General features: G+C 50.3%; 1 protein-coding gene across 1 annotated transcript; it reads right to left on the bottom strand.

Annotated features, from left to right (window-relative positions):
* Window positions 1-1,072: 1,072 nt before the first annotated feature.
* Window positions 1,073-7,846, bottom strand: GNPNAT1 (glucosamine-phosphate N-acetyltransferase 1). Its single transcript, XM_074821121.1, has 6 exons — window positions 7,774-7,846; window positions 5,120-5,307; window positions 4,355-4,417; window positions 3,551-3,678; window positions 2,983-3,044; window positions 1,073-2,548 (listed from the first exon to the last, which is right to left on the bottom strand). The coding sequence occupies exons 2-6, from the start codon at window positions 5,289-5,291 to the stop codon at window positions 2,401-2,403; spliced, it is 573 nt and encodes a 190-aa protein (XP_074677222.1). The 5' UTR covers window positions 5,292-5,307; window positions 7,774-7,846; the 3' UTR covers window positions 1,073-2,400.
* Window positions 7,847-16,333: the final 8,487 nt, after the last annotated feature.

Raw genomic sequence — 16,333 nt, 5'->3', positions numbered from 1 at the left:
CTTCAAGGGCTTTTCCAACCGAGGTGATTCTGTGTGATTCTGTACTAGGTGTTCATCCAGCCAGCTGGGGTACACCTGAAACCCCAGAGGTGGTTGTCAGTCAGTCTGGGCAGTACCGGCAATTTGCAGGCACAGTCAGCGCTCAGGGTGTTTGCAGGCACAGTCAGTGCTCTGGGTGTTTGCCAGCTGACACCCAGAACCCTTCCTTTCCTCCTGCAAAAGGCTGTTGAGCGAGGACAGGCTTCCCCCGGAGGAACTCCTGCCAACCGGGTGTGACGCAGTGGGTGACAGCACCAGCGGGTGACAGCACCGCTCCTCTCCACATGCAGCTCTGTAACTGCCGGTTCCGCAGGGTTGATGGCATCCAGAGGTCGGGAATGTCACCTCGGGGACAGAACAAAGAGCTCTTCAAAACTAAAGGGATGCTGATGAGCTGGATTCCACCCAGCAGAGGCACTGTCATGCAGCCACAAAACCAAGCTTTCAACCTAATTCATTTGTTTTACAATGATCTAAGCTGGGTACACAATCACCTGCTCCTCACTTGCACTAATCTTTTCATTAACTCTTAATGAGGGCCTGGAGCTATTTAGATGGTGTAGATAGCACAGAATTCAAATAATCCACTTCAAATTAGTGGAAATTCAGAATTAATTAAAACTGTGCAAAGCAAGAAAATCTACCGTAGTCATGTGGGCCTGGTGTAAATCAGTAGCTGATTTTATACAATTAGTTCAGAGCCTCTTAGATCTTCAGAACCCTCAGGGGTAGAACACCCCTAAGAAAATGGGGTGCCTGGGCCTAACGGCAGGGGTGTCAGTGGGTTAGAAACTTCAGCCTGGCTCCACCACCAAAGAGCTGAGAATTTCCTTTAAAGACTTACAAAGATGCAAAATGTGAATCAGACACATGCTTAAAATCCACATGGAGTCGCAAAAAGCATCTTTCCCCCTAGGGGAAGGAACCCAGAGGGATATGGAGCAGGCAGTACTGTTCTGAAAGACAACAGGTACACACTTAGCCGGGATCCTCACCACTAGGCACAACACAGCAGTACAAAACCCATACCAGATAGGTTTGGCAGTCTTCATTTATTCAGCTTAAACCAAAATTTTCTTTAAAAAATAATCAATAAATAAAACAGACATCACCAAGGAAACACTATATTGAGTGGAGTACTATCACGAACATTAAATAGAACCCCCACCACAGCTTAAAGTAGCTCTCCACACCACAATGAAAGACATCTTATGAGGCCTAAACTGTTCACAAACAAGACTGGCTGTTCTGTATGAACCTTCACGTATTTATAATGCCCTATTCACAGACGGAGGCTTTGTCACCCTTCGCACAAAACACTACTGTTGAAACCAGGGCTTTGTACATGCTTTGCTTGCCATCGCTGGCAAAAGTGCTAAAAATCATTTAGCAAGAGGGATGCTCCGAAGCAGCCACAATCCCTCGGAATGGGGGATTTCTCTGCCGGTTTGCTACGCCATAACCAGCAAAACCACAGCCCACGTGGCCCTCAGGAATGCACATACAGCATGTTCCTGCTGATCCCAAATCCCGTTCTCACCGAGCGCTACCCAGAGCCCCGCTCAAGATGGGGTCTATTCTCTGTCAAACATTCCAGTTTCCCAGTTACCTTTGCCCTGTCACAAACCATGGGGTTATTTTTTTTCTTTTTGTCAGAAAAGAAGTAATTATCCTGAAAACAAAGTTATCAGCTAAAGTGCAGGACCCCTGCAGTGAGAGCTACACATCCATTATTAGCCTTGGAACATCAGCTTTAGCGTAGCCTGTAAGGATTCTCCCCTACCCACACAAATAGTAACAAATTCCGTTTTGGAAAATAGTGCTTATAAAACTCGAGGTGCACTGACATCAGTGAGCTTTCATGGAAAGAGCAGAACAAATACCCATTCTGTATCGCTAATCCTGCAGAAGAGAAGTGTCGTCCCTACCCGAGCCTCGCCTTCCTTCCGTGAAGTACAGACAGCAGAAGAATCCCACGAGCTGTACTTTGGCTACCGAGAAAAGAAGCGCAAACCTTTAGAAAAATACAATGCAAGAAAAAATTTGAGATAAAAATATATACCTTTGGTTAAAAACCATCCCTTTAACAAGAGTCCTTTGCAACTCAGCTAGAACAAAAAAGCTTCACTTAGACTGAACAGTAGTAAAAATTAGTTCTAAGCGCTTATTTCCTAACGCAGAGGACCCTTCTAAAATGTCAGTATTATTTTTTTTTCAGGATTTACACATTTGATGTTCATTATTTATAGGGATCATTATATTTGCAGCAATAAACTATATAAATTTTCCACGAAGAGAGTGTTTGTAGCACAAGCTCCTCCACCAACAGTCTTTACAAAAAAAAAAAAAGACTAGAAGTTCTTAATTAAAGAACCGTTGAAACATGTAGTTTTCTTCAGATACCGAATAGCCAAACTTCTTATAGAAATCCACATTTTTTGGCAGACACTCAAGTGTGATTTTGTAACAGTTCAGTCTCTTACTTAGCAAGGTCAGGGTGGACGTTAATCTGAAAAAGACAGAAAACCATCAGTTAAATGAAACGGCCCTGAACGCTGGATCAATTAACATTTAATTAGCTAAAGTTAGCAGAGCTACAATACTGAAGTTTTACAGCATACCGCATTTCCCTTCACTACACAGGACAGTTGCTATCCCAAGGGAAAAATAAAATAAAAAAAAGAACAAAGTACCAGCGTCTTACAGACAATTTTATGTTACTGTCACAAGAACCTCAGCTTGCGCTCTGCCAGCCAGCGATACCTTCTGGCTAAATTCTTTCCACTGGTCTGGCTGGGGAGGATATGCCCCATGGAGCTAAAATCCTGCTCCCAAAGGGCTGGCGAGCCATTTTTGCCAACTTGTTTGCCAGCGTGGTAAGGGGAGGGGACAGACACCAACTGCCTGCCTGCTCTCAAATGGCAAAGGTGGGGAAATACTTACAGTTTACCAAGCTGCTTTCCTCTGCACTCCCCGCTTACTACTACATCTTCTATCCGTCCTCTCTGTGAAAACAGGCAAGTGTTAGTCGAGGAGAACACTTGTGTTCACTCCCCTACTGCTTTGTATTTCACACTTGGATTTTCTGCTGTCTATTTAGACACAACTCCTCCAGCGGTCGCCGTGGCCCTTCCAGCCCCCAGCAGGAGCTGCAGTCGCGGCGCAGCCTTTCCCCGCCGAGGAATTTGTACCCCTCTAGCTCCCTGTTTTCACACATCTAGCTGGAACTCCACAGCGGCGAGATCCTCAGCCATCTGCTCTGTCAGAACCCAGTCTGACTAGTTCAAAAAACTCACTGGGAGGGAGAACAGGACATAACATCAAATATTGCTCTTTTTCCTTAAGAAAAGCCAAAGCTTCCTTTTACTATTTAGCTGAGCACCCAAGGATGGGAGATATTTTTCAAATGCAGAAGGTACTTCATCACACAGTAACACCACAGAAATAACACACACGGAGCCAGGGGTCAAGATCTTTTTCCACACTTTACAGCTGCAGCGGGAGAATATACCTTTGCACAGGAGTGAGTGAATTTATGTTCTATCACCAGCGTTGCTGTAGCAACAATCTGTCCAAGATTCGTGTCTTCTACGACAGTAACGTAGTAATCTCCAGATCTCTTCATGTGCTCAAAGGTTTCTGTGGGAGCAGACCGACAGCGGAACAGTCACCATTCATCTCAGATTAAATTGTGAAGTCTAACGCTTGCAACAGATCCTGAATGCAGATTGTTGCAGGGTTCAGGATCACAAGGAAGATGCGCCCAAGACCCCAGAACCTGAAAGCCCCAGAGTCAGACTAACCCAGAGACAGAACCAGGAAAAAGCAGAAATTAAACAAAAGCCTCTTCCTCAGCTGCCAAGAGAACCCTCCTCCCCCAGCGCCTCTGCAGATGGGTGCTATGATGAAGGTGGCAGCACCTCTACGTTTTCTTACATCTCAGTCAAAGCAGCGGAGCACGCTCAGGCCGCTGTCGAGCTGTGATCGAAGGCAAGCCTCTGCCTCTGTACTAGTGCTGCAAAAATTCAGCCAAAACAAGCCATCCCCCAGTAGTCCCTTCTACCAGGTATCTAAAGCTCAGTCTCAAAAAGCAGGTGTACAAATTTAGGCCTGTCGTAGCCAAGAAGCCCTTTGGGATAGCTGCCACTGGCTCCAACACCGAGTGCCAAAGGCTGCCTCAGGGGAGCTGAGCTAATAAATCCCTCTGGCATCAGGCAGGCGGGAGCCTCACACCCAAGTAGCTTTGCTGTCAGCATCAGTACCCCTGGTTCCCAGCAACCCCTGTGGAAATGCCAAGAAATAACGATATACTCACTGATAAACTGCTCCGGGCTTGCAACTCCAGTTTCAGTCAGCTGACCCAGAACCTTAAAAAAGCCTGTTATAAAAGAAGCAGGGGGGGTGGGGAACAAACAACCCTCAGTGAGGGACAGAGACACACAATTAGCTCCAAATAGCACAGAACAACCCGACCTGGCTGTTTGGAGAGTTAACATCCCCGTGGCACCATCCAGTGCAGTGGTATATAAAAGCCTGCACTCTGCATGTCGTAGAACCAGACTGTAATCTTAAAATCAAACTCCCGCCTTGAGCAACGCTGAAGGATCAGCTAATGGATCAGCAGCAAACTGCAGCTTGAGTGCAGAAGATGCATACGTTTAAGAAAGAAAAGTTTAAGCCTGGAATTATTAAGCTCTATGTTCAGAACAACCTTTTTTATCCAAGTTCCAGATCTGATGAAGTCTCCGTGCACTGATATGCTGGTTCACGTTACTTTTATATTTAAGGAAACATTATGCACAACTGTACTCCCTCTCAAAAGCAGTGGAAGCATTATTTGGAAGATTTGAGTTGAATTTTAAGACTGTTTTTGAGGTTATTAAAACAGTAAAACCGATTTTGAGGGTCACCCACCACAGCGCCAATCCATGGTGCCAAGTGCTCAAATTCCTTACTGATAAAAATAACACAAATCAGGTGAAATGAGCAATCCTCATCTTTTGAGAGATGATGCAGAAATACATTTTATCTAGTTCAGCACCCAGTTTTTGTTTGTGGCGCTCGTTAAACAGGATTCTACCTCGATTTAAATCTGCTGTGCAAAGTGGTCTCAAAACTAGGCCATCTCCAGGATCTAAAGGAGAAATAGCAGGAGAAAACGTCGTCATGTTCTCGCTCCAGTCAAGTTCATGCAGAATATTTGGGTCAAACATCGGTGTGTCGTCCGGCATCACGGTTGCAACAGGCATCATGGCTGCAACAGGTGTTCTGGAACAGAAGGTACAGGGGTAAGGAACATTCTGGTTTGCTCTTGTTTTAATCTCTAAATATGCTATTTCCCCTGGTTCTATCACGCCACGTGATGTTGCTCAGGGACGTAAAGAAAGGTGAATGAAACCAGAACTGCTGTTCACTTTATCTGCAACTGAAGCGCCTCAACCTTCGCCGGGTTAGACGAGAGAGAGCGCACGCGCCGACACCGCGCACGGTATCTAAAGTCAACATGCGTGGCATTTTTGTGTTCATCTGGGAAGTTTTTTTTCTTCTCTTGGAAAAAAATAACAGATAAGATATTGACTAGGGTATTTAACCTCTACAGCTTTCTGAAAAGGAAAGCATCTCGCACTCTCAAGAAACCTCCCTAACATACTCTTTACCAGTAGAGAGGAGATCATTTGCATTAATGACAGTAGGAATAATACACTTTTTTCAACCAGTCCCATCACATAAATATTTAGTATCTCAGCCAAGAGACACTACATCGCACATATGAAAACACAGATGATACAACAGCCTGCACGCACACTTGCAGCCCGTACTGCGTTTGTCATGCAGTCCTGTTTGCTCTGGGTGTTTACAACATCTAATGCCATCTCAGCTGGAAAGCGCAGCGCCTCGTTGTCCATTAACAGATAAAACACAGAACTGCCAACATGACAGCGAGACACCTGTTAATGACTAAAGAGAGATTTGGGAATCCTGTATTATTCAGAATTAGGGATAAGAAGAAGCAAAGGGACATATTTTCCTCATTGCTAGAGGAACAGAATTCTTTGTTGCCTGTGGAATACCTGGCCAGGTTTCTGCTACGAACAGAGCGTACCATGGGACCTTCTCCTGAGACTAAGTTCTTTATGCGTCTTCAAATTAACTTAGCTGCACCATAAAAGAGAAGGTAGTCGCATGCTGTTGGACAGGCCAAATAAACATCAGAAAGAAAAATGTATTTGGGATGATACTTTTCAAAAATAAGACATCTTACAGCCCTGTTAGGCTGCCCAGAGGAAGAACAGAGGATGTTAGATATGAAGCATCTCAGCCTAACTGCAGCAAGAGAGCCTCAAAACAAGGTAGCTCGGGAAGCCCAACTGAAAAAGACTTTTTTTTAAAGAAAAAAACAACCACGAAATTTTTCTTATGCCACCTGCTGGTATACACTGGTCTTTAAACCCCCATTCTCATCCCAATCTTGCATGTAAAAGTAAAAAAAAATGCTGTTACAGCAATTAAACAGCAATATAAATTCTCATCCCACATGAATTTTCAAAATGAAACAGCGGGAAAAATGAACAGATCACACTGGTACGTGCAAAGGACTGCAAGCCCATCGCCGGCGTATTAATTACATCACTGCTAAACAAAACGGAGGTGTCCCTGGTTCCAGCAATACATCTGGCATCTCTGTTCCTAGATCTCAATTATTCTAATGTTGCCGCTACCCTTTTCCATTACAAAGCCTTTCTAGAATTCATGAGGGTTCATAACAACATTCAAAGTGTCCTGTACACAATAAAATAAATCTAATTAATTTCAGCTCAGGGTTACAGAATACAAGCACACACAGCAGTGGAAAAGCACATGAAGGAAATAAAATTTTTCATGTTCTTCAAGCAGTTAAGTGGCAAACTAAGAGTTATATTTCAAGTTATGTCTAGCACAGCTGAAGCAGGAAGAAGTTTGAAGCTTCACGCATTTTTGGGAGTCAGGAATATGACTTACTCAATAGAAATGCATTGGCCAATTAAAAAAAAAAAAAAAAGTATGGTGAGGAAGAAGAGCTCCAGCCTGTTTCGATGGGTTGCCCGTTGCACCTCCAGACCTGCTGAGCTTACTCCAAGGCCTGGTGCTGCCCCTGGTGCACCCTCAAAGTCTCCCTCAGAGCATCCCGGGCTCCCCATCTGCAGTGGTAGCAGGACAGGGCCATGCCAGCACCCACGGGACACGTTTGGCCCCTCTCACTCGTTCCACCACCCTCCGCTCCGAGAAGCCAGTGGGGAGGGAGCCAGGGGTCCCCCCGAGATGAGCTGCCTGCCCGAGGGGGAACCCCCCTGAGATGGTCTGGTGGTGCTCGGCCAGACCCCTGACAGCTTCCCGGGGATGGGGCAAGCGAGCCCAGGCCCGCCCCGAGGGGCAAGAGACAGTCCCACACGGCCCCTGAGGGGGTCCCCACATATCCCCTCAGCTGAAGCAGCCCCTCAGTGGTGGGACCCCACACCCAGCCCCTCAGCGGGGTCCCCTCACCCTCTCACCCCACACCCTCTCGCCCCACACCCAGCCCCTCGGCGTGCTCCCCGCAGGCCCACCCCTCACACAGCCCCTCAGAGAGGCACCACACGCTCCCCCCCAGCCCCTCGGCGGGCTCCCCGCAGTCCCGCCCCTCATACAACCCCTCAGAGGGGCCGCTGAGGAGCCGGGACGCCTTTCCCCCCCCCCCCCCCCCCCCGCCACACTCACCCGCGCACGAGGCCGCGGCGCCAACTGCCGCCCGCACCGGCTCCGCCGCAGGCGCCGCACGGACGTGGCAGGGGGGAGGGGCCCGGCGCGCACGCACGCCAGCGCGCAGCCAATCACTGCCCGCCGGCCCCGCCCCGGCTCCGCGCGCCGGGAGCTCCAGGCCCCGCCTCCGCGCCGGCCTTGTGACCTTCGGGGACAGCCCCGCCCCCTCCCACGGATTGGGCGGTGGCGGTGTGACCACGCCCCCTCGTGGAGGCCACGTCCCCCGGCACGTAGCGCCCTGGACGTCGGAGCCGCGACAAGATGGCGGGCGCTGCTCGGTGCTCCTTGTCGCTGCTCGGCCCGACCGCCGCTGCCCGGCCTCGGCGCTCCCGCAGAGCCCCTCCCGCCGCCGCTCCCCCTGCCCTTCCCCGGCCTGAAGGGCCGATTCACTCTGGCAGCGGCCCCGATGGGCTCGGTGAGGGCAGCCAGGCTGAGCGGGCCTCAGGCCCTGCCACCTCGCATCGCCTCGGAGGCGCGAAGGCTGAGGCGTTTGCCCTGACAGGGTTTTGACGCCTGAAGGAAAAGCCCTCCGCATTGCTAAACTAGCATCCCCCCAGGAGCGAGGAGGGGGGCAGGGGAGTGGGCAGTGTCCCTCAGCGCAGGGAGTAATTTCTCCTTCAGTGGGGGGTGGGCAGGCCTGTTCCTCACAGCATGGGGTGGGGGGTCTGCTGTATCACACCGTCCTCTCATCCGTGCCAGCTGCCTTTCCCATAAAGATTTTGGTATTTGTTTGGACTGACTGCAGGACTTTTTTCTAGGGGAAAGGTAAAACTGAGGCCTGGACCACGTGAGGTCAGTGAAGATCTGTATGATGCTTTTCAGAAGCCACAGATCACTAGGCAGCTTGCAGAGTGTAATTGCTGGCTACTCTGCATTCAATTCCTTGCGTTTTCAGTGGGGTTTGCCCTCTAGAGTTCCTCCAGGAAGCTGCTTGGTGGCTTTGGAGGGCTGCTGTCTTTAATCCAGAGCTGGCTGCACCTCAGGAGGGGCTCACAGGTCCCTGTGGAGGGATGACTCTGATGAAAGGACTGTACAAAGGTTCCTCTTTCATCTGGGAAACCGCAGGTAGCAGCTGCTTTCGTCATGAAAGCATCCCTCGCTTTGATAATTTTAATCTCTGGGGGATTGTTTTTGGAGGCTCCATCACTCCCCTTGGACAAGACCTCCTGTCCTGTGGTGGGATGGGCCTCGTTCAGCCTTCAGGGCTGGCAGGGAGCACGAGTGAGGGTTTTTCTTCCTTTTCAATAAAAAAAAAACAACTTCAAAATCATCTTGAGAGACTTTTATAAATAGCTGAGGTCGAGGCACGCATGTAGCGTGGAGCAGGAGGCCTGCTGAACAAGATAATACAACGTGCTTCTGAGACATGATTTTCATTTTCCATGTTGCTTCCCCCTGTTACTTTACCCTCCGAATGAATCACTCTGTTACCACGGAAACGATCAACATTACTTAGTTTTTTACTTCTTTGGGTCCAGAGTGACCAGATGACACACGCCAACCTCCCTGGGCTCGGGCACACCCAAAGTCTGGGGGCGATGCTTGCCCCAAGCTTGTCCAGCGAGCCAGGGCTGGGGGCTGTGTGGGTGAATCACCATGACTATTAACCTTTTATTGCGAGGGAAAGGCACGAACTGGGTGTGAGCTTTCCCCTCTCGTCCCTTCTCTATTTCCTTTGTTTTGAGGGATGAAGAGGATGGGGAAGGTCCCCTCCATGCTAAAAAATGGACACCGTACCTTGTTTCTGTGCCTGAAATGGGGAAGCACTTCTTTGGCTGGTTAAACGGGAAAACTGGGAGTGCAGACGCATTTCCAATGGGTGAAAAATGACAGACGGGGGGGGTTAACTTATCTCCCTCCATGGTGCCTTTTCCTTGATGGAAAGATTTTATGGATGTGAGATAGATTTTGCATTTTACCTAAGTAACTCAGGACTTTTTAAGAATAATATCATGCCATAACAAGGCCGTGACCACATGGGGTCAGCCCAGCTCTCCCCAGCGAGGCTCGGAGCAGAGGTCCTGGCCCTGCACGGGGGATACAGCAGGTTTTGGACAAGCCTTATCCACATACATCCTCCCTGTTTCTGGCAACTGGCCGTGTAGGGGCATCTTGACCCACAAGATACATCTACTCCGTGGTGTTTAACAGCTGAACGGTGCTATCGTCTGTGCACGTACCTCAGCTTCTGACCTCCAGAGCTCCTCCTGCGCCGCAGCGTCATATTGCAGAATGAGGAAAAAATCCTTTGGTTTGGTTAAGCCTCTTGCCCTGCCCCAGCAGGGCCATTTTTGTTAGTCCTGGAGACCAGTCCTGTCCTGTTTAACACCACAGGTACTGGCTTCAGCTTGGCTTGAAGACAGAAACCTTTCTGCACGTGGATTTTGTAGCAGCGTGAGTCTAAACCAGAGTAGGGAAATGATCCGGATGGAAAAACCTTCCCAAGGAGAGGTGAATTTGCCGGGCTGCGGGCAGAGGTAGGAGCAGACCCTCTTCAACTGGGTTTGCAAGCAGAGAGCAAAGAAACCTACCCCGACAGAGGGACCTAAACTGAACAATTCCTCTGTCAGCGCCTCCAAAACCCTCTTCCATTTCAGGAACCCAAAGATATTTTGAAGAAGGGCCGCTGTCATGAGGGGATTAATCTCTCACAAAGATTTGCTCCTTACACCCCCCCAGGGCCCATCCAAAACCGTCTGGCAAAACCTGGGCCAAGCGTGCAGGCAGGGCAGAACGGGGCCAACTGGTTTTCAGCCACCCCCTTCCCTGTGGGGTAAGTTTTAAGCTTTTTCTCTAATTTTAACCACATTAGAAGGAGGCGGCGGTGCTCCTACAGGCTTTTAAAGAAGAGGTGGCCAGCAGAGAACGACTGGATTAGTGTATACAGCAAGGGGAAACTGGAGCAGGGCTCAGCCACTTTGCGAAGGCTCCTGAGAGTCCACACATGAAACAGTCTTTGCTTCATACTGAAAGCTTGGTGAAAGGCACGTGGCTGCTGCTGAGCTCTCACATCTCCTCGAGACATCTCTGCGTCCCACCCGGTGGCTTTTTAAAGGTCAAGTGATTAGAGCCAGTGAGGATTCACAACAGTCAACTGAGAAAATCTCCCCGGTACCTCCGAGGGCGAGATTTGGTTACTGGAGAGCAAGGGGAAAGTTGAAATGACACATTTCCACTTGTGTCATGGATGTGTTAATCTCCCTTCCACTGGTTCCACTGCGACATATTTTGTTGCAGAGGGGAAAAAAAAAAACAACAAAACAACCAGCAAAGTGATATTCTCTGGCTGCCTCATAATTGCCAGCACTGGAACAAGGTGATCATATGGCAGGGAAATTGCAAATTCGTGACCGTGGGACAGTCAGAAAGATGGGAAAGGAGCCATGCACTTGCTTGATGTAAATGTCTGCGTCTGAAACACACCCTGCTTTATGAGGAGAGAAAAAGCTCTCTCCTGTCCTTTGGCCGTATGACACAAGGCAGTAAGAACGAATAAATCCCTGCCACAATCAAATTGTTTACATTCTGTTTTGGAAACAGATGCTTAGGGCTTGGTATACCTAGGGACCAACCTCTTTGGTTTTTTTTAACCTCTCATAGATCAGGCTGTATCCAGCCACCAATAAATCCTGAGCAGTGGAAACGTCTCCGGAAGAGCTGCATAAACCAGCTCCAGGCACCTGGATTTTGCAGAGGACCCTGCGCTCGCTTAACCCTCATCTGTCTGCCAGAGGAAAGAAGGATGCTGCCATGTGTCTCCAAATGTTGCCCACGAATGGATAACGAGAAACTAAATACCTGCTCAAACTTAATAAAGTCCTAGGGGAAACCGGGCAGTCTTCAGCAAAGCTCTGCTGCCATCCAGATGAACTCCTGGAACCTGGGAAATGGTGTTTCTTTGGGATTTATGATAACTCTAGTGTAGTTATGAAAGGAGAAGTGCATCTGGACCGTGTCTACCTCGCTGGAAATAATTATCCCCTCTTTAGCCAAGAAGCCAAATATAATTAAACTGCAGGGGAAGGGGGAGTGTCAGGAACCACAGGTGTGTGGCAGCCCCCTGCCCCAGGCGTTGCTTTCAGGGGGCCTTGCAGAGGCAGCCCCAGCTCACTGTCCACGGAGGCTGGAAGAAGTGTGTGTGTGTGTGTTCAGTGTCTTCAGGTTTTCTCCTCTCTTCTGCCCATGGCCCAGAAACACTTATTTTTAATGGAGAAAATCCCCACCTGAGTCTAACAGCATCGCACCTCATTAATAGTCAAATATCCCTGCTCAGAGTCCAAGTCGGGGCTTAAAAAATATGCGAGAGCAGCTCCAGCAAGAAGCTTATTTATTGCTGTTGCTCTCCTTTGGATGTGGCTATTTTATGAGAAGTAAAATAGCATCAGCTCACCTCAAAATATTGGAGCTGGGATCAGATCAAGCACAGATCTGGCCTCAAGCTGAGAAATGGGGAACATAGCCCAAATGGTACTTCTGATCTCAAAGTGTCCTGAGCCTGCGTGCGGCTAGTATGAGGGTGTGGCCATTGCTGGTAACTCCACAGATTTATGGTCCCTGCAGGTAAAAGGACATTTTTCTCATCAGCCACAGGCAGAGCACTCCAGATGACAGATCTGCCCAGCCTTCCCATACCAAATAAGCGCACTGTGGATTTGATAAGCCATTTTCTCTGGATGGATTAGTGAGTAAATAACAGCTTTTACTTTTTTCTCTTCCACCAAATACAAGCTGGTGGCACCAAGATGGCATTTGTCTAGCAACTGCTTCTGCAAACACGCTGTTTCACCTGCTGTCCCATCAGTGGGCCAGAGAAGGACCTTCTTGTAATTCCCAAAGGTTGTATTTCTATGAGCTCGATTAAATTCAGGATCGAAGCTTCCTCAAAGGAAATACAGCCCTGATCTCTTGTCCTCCCCTTCCATGGATGCTGGGGAATACATTCCAGGGCCAAAACTGGCCTCTGTGCAGCCGTGGGCCAGCTGGGGTTTGGACACGGGTGAGTGTCCATCCTGCACCATCAGCTCATCTGAAACCTGAAGACAAAATTGCCGCCCTGGCAGGATGAGCGGTGGGAAGGGCTTTGGAGAGGAACTGTAGTCAGGAGGGAGCTCTCGCACCCTGGTTGTACGTGAGTTCCAGCACGGCAGCCTCTGTGGCCACCCTGGCCGAGGGCTCGGTGCAGAAAGGCCTTGGCACGTCCCTCAGCAGCCGGCTGCTGGGACAAAGCGTGCAGCAGTTTGGAAGTAAGTGGTTAACAACCGGCTGAGCTGGGAGCAAGGGGAGGCTCTGCCCAGCCAGCTGGACCCTGCACCCGCTGGGGAACTGAACATGGGGCTTGGGAAGAAGCACACCCCAAATCCGGGCAGCTGAGCAGGCAGAGGACAATATTACCATGCAAGCCGCTTGGCAGGCTTGATCTCTGTTTATCCATCGCAGTGAAAATGCTTTATCTTCTGCCTGGGCTGCACTGTGTGGGCAGCGATAAGGGGCGGTTGTTAAACAGAAGCTGAAGCTTATGTTCCCTTGGTCTCCCAATTTCCAAGGTTACAGAGAAAAAAAAAAAAAAGGTGGCTGATTCCCATGCCCAGAGCTGGCACGGGCAGGCAAGAGTCCTGTGGGAAGGGCAGAAGGGCTGAACCGAGACTGAGCAGCTGGTCAGTGAAGGTGGGGGACTGGGAAGGGCAGGAGGAGAAAACATGGGGGTTTCTTAGAATTGCAAGGTACTGTAGCTTGTGCCAGTGGCTTCATCCTGATCATCCATCCATACGCCTTCCTTCCTTCCTTCCCTCCTTCCTTCCTTCCTTCCTTCCTTCCTTCCTTCCTTCCTTCCTTCCTTCCTTCCTTCCTTCCTTCCTTCCTTCCTTCCTTCCTTCCTTCCTTCCTTCCTTCCTTCCTTCCTTCCTTCCTTCCTCCCTTCCTCCCTTCCTCCCTTCCTCCCTTCCTCCCTTCCTCCCTTCCTCCCTTCCTTCCTCCCATCCACACCTGGGTGTATTCTCATCCTCCATCCCTGGTCCCTTAATGCTGAGGTTCAGCCAGGAGCAGGGCGAGCAGTCCCAAATTTCCCTCCAAAGGAATCCCCCTCCCATTGCACATGGTAGGGAGACTGTGGCCAACCTCCCCCCAGCTCTCGGTCCTGACTGGAGATGAGCAGAGGGTCTGGAGGAGATAGGAGGCACTTCCCAGCTCTTATTAGCTCTGACCAAACAGCAGGTGGATCTGCTATTGAAAAAAAGAGAAATGAAAGAAAGCCAGAGCACAGAACAAACTCAGATTTGGGGGGTATTTTAGCACTGAGTGTCCCGAAGCACTGGGAGAGAGGGGGGAGTGTGACAAGATACATATTTGCTCTGATTTCCCCACCAGTTTTGAACTGTGTGGCCTATCCACAGAGATGTCTGTGCCTGAGGAAGTGCCAGGAAGGAGTGAAACTCTGGGTGTCAGCAAGGAAATAACAACAGAGGGAAATGCCCTCAGTGAAAGACTTGGAAGGTTGCCCGTGGGATGGCCATGAACCTGAGGTGTGAGCCCAGTGAGTGGCAACTGGTCCTGGGGGTGGAAAGGGGCAGCTGGGTTTTTGGATCCGAGCCGGCTGTGGGCTCACTGAGAACTGCTGGTGGCTGATACACCCATGGGACCCAGCATCGTGCCACCGCCACGGCGAGCGATACCCGCTCGGGGTCACCGGCAGCAGGGCCATCTCCGTGTCCAGGCAGTGAGCCCTCCTTTGTCCCAGCTGGCAGGCAACGGGGATGGTGCTCAGCCGTGCCACGGTTGCCTGTGGCCCATCGTGCCTGACCGTCCCTTTTCCCTCTAGGTGGAGTTATTACACATCAGATTTCAGCTTGCTCCATGTCGGGACCCGCTCCTGCAGCAGGGCAGGTGATGAGGCCTCCGCCGCGCTGCCTGCATCCCCATTGCCTGGGTGCTTCCCGGGAATTTAATGACCTGAATTTAATGGAGCCCAACATATCTCAGAGGGCTTACACCTGTGTGTTGCGTACGTGGGACAGGAAGGATGTGCTTTGGGTGTGCGTGGGTAGGGGAAGGACGGGGGTGACTCCAAATGAAATGAGAGTGATAATGCAGGGATGTACCATGGGCTCCGTTGAGCATTATCCTTTAATTCTGCTTTATGAGCTTCTCCTCCTTCCTCTTACCTTGTGGTGCTGTTGGAGGGGAGAGAGGGGAGGCAGGAAATCCTGCAGGGCTATTTTTGAACTCTGGATTAATTAACAGCATCGTTAAGGGGCCGGGATTGCCATGGCCACAGAGGGCTTGAAGGACAATTTGGGAGGTGTCGGATCCAGCTGTGCTCATTCCCAAGCCCTGTGGACATCTGAGGCAGCTTGGGGTTTGGCTGTGGGTGCCGGGGAGCAGTTGGGGCTGGACTCTGTGCTGTGCCCCACGGTGTGCCCAGGGCCACGTCCACCTTTGGGGCAGAGTGGCTCTTCATCTCTGCCACATACTCCTGCTTCAGGGCTGGCAAGGTCTGTCCGCTCATCTTTTAGGTCATTAAAGTGATTTTCTTTTGCTTTTTTTGTGCAGTTCTGCTTAAAAGAAAAATAGAAGTGCTCGCCCACTGCTCTCCCTGGTGCTCAGCTTGCTCCCCCACCAGCGATGTTCCCTGCTCTCAGGGTCTCTTCCAGGATCTGGCACTTCGGTGCTTTTGAAGATTTAACACCCCTTTCCCTCCACCCCCCTCCATCATTTCCCAGTCGGTCTCAGACAAGTTCCCATCCGCTCTTGTTTATGGGAAGGGGAAAAATCATTCAGGAGATAAAACATCCGCCCCCGGCCGTCACCCGGACCCTGCGGCGGGGCGGCTTGCCATCGAGTTCAAGGGGAGCCCCTCGGCTATAAGGCTGTGTCCTTTGAAGCGTCTGACACATGATTTTCAGCTGTGAGACGATGTGAATCAGATGTGGTCCCTCCAGATGGCCGCCCAGGACAGGGCACAGCACAGAGGGACACGGAGGTGGCCTTGCGGCAGCTCTGTCCCTCCAGATGGGCGGGAAAGAATGAGGACACCTTGGGGTCTGGGTTGGCCGAGGGTGTTTTTACCATGTGTTTGCTCTGGGGGGGCATCTCAGGGTGTTTCTTGTTGTGGGGGGAGCCAGGTGGAGGGGATGGGCTGGTCTGATTGCTGGGCCAGGACCCAAGCTCTAGGTAGGGATCACCTGTTTGGGTTGTGTTTGGTCTCAGACCTGTTGCAGTGCACTCTCTCCTCCTGCTTTGCTTGAGCCTGGGCATGTCCCAAGCTCACAGTGTTACACCTTGCCAAGACTTTCTGAGCTGCTTCTTTCCAGGTTTACCATTCCTGAGAGCCCTCCTTGCCCTTGCTGCCTCATCAGGGCAAAAGCAAAACACCCAAAACTGTTTCCTCAAGGTCACCGGTAGCAAACAGCAGCTCTTTGGTTGCATTCCTGCCTAATTCTGCTGAGAGACATTAAGGAAACCAGGAACCTGATTTTTCCCAAGTGTCCCCGGTGAGGGTCGGCTGTCCCTGCCACCTGGGAGA

Source organism: Strix aluco, chromosome 4, assembly GCF_031877795.1.
Source record: "Strix aluco isolate bStrAlu1 chromosome 4, bStrAlu1.hap1, whole genome shotgun sequence".
NCBI lineage: Eukaryota > Metazoa > Chordata > Aves > Strigiformes > Strigidae > Strix > Strix aluco.
The sequence above is the reverse complement of the archived record's forward strand: the minus strand, read 5'-3'. Positions and strand labels throughout refer to the sequence as shown.

Bases quoted from the DNA above. Each gene is read 5' to 3' on its own strand.
- GNPNAT1 (XM_074821121.1), bottom strand. From the start codon at position 5,291: ATGATGCCTGTTGCAACCGTGATGCCGGACGACACACCGATGTTTGAC. The intron at 3,045-3,550 runs GTATATTCTCCC...CTGTTTTCACAG, and splicing joins TCACTCACTCCTGTGCAAAG to AGAGGACGGATAGAAGATGT. The intron at 2,549-2,982 runs GTAAGTATTTCC...TGTCTTTTTCAG, and splicing joins GGAAAGCAGCTTGGTAAACT to ATTAACGTCCACCCTGACCT.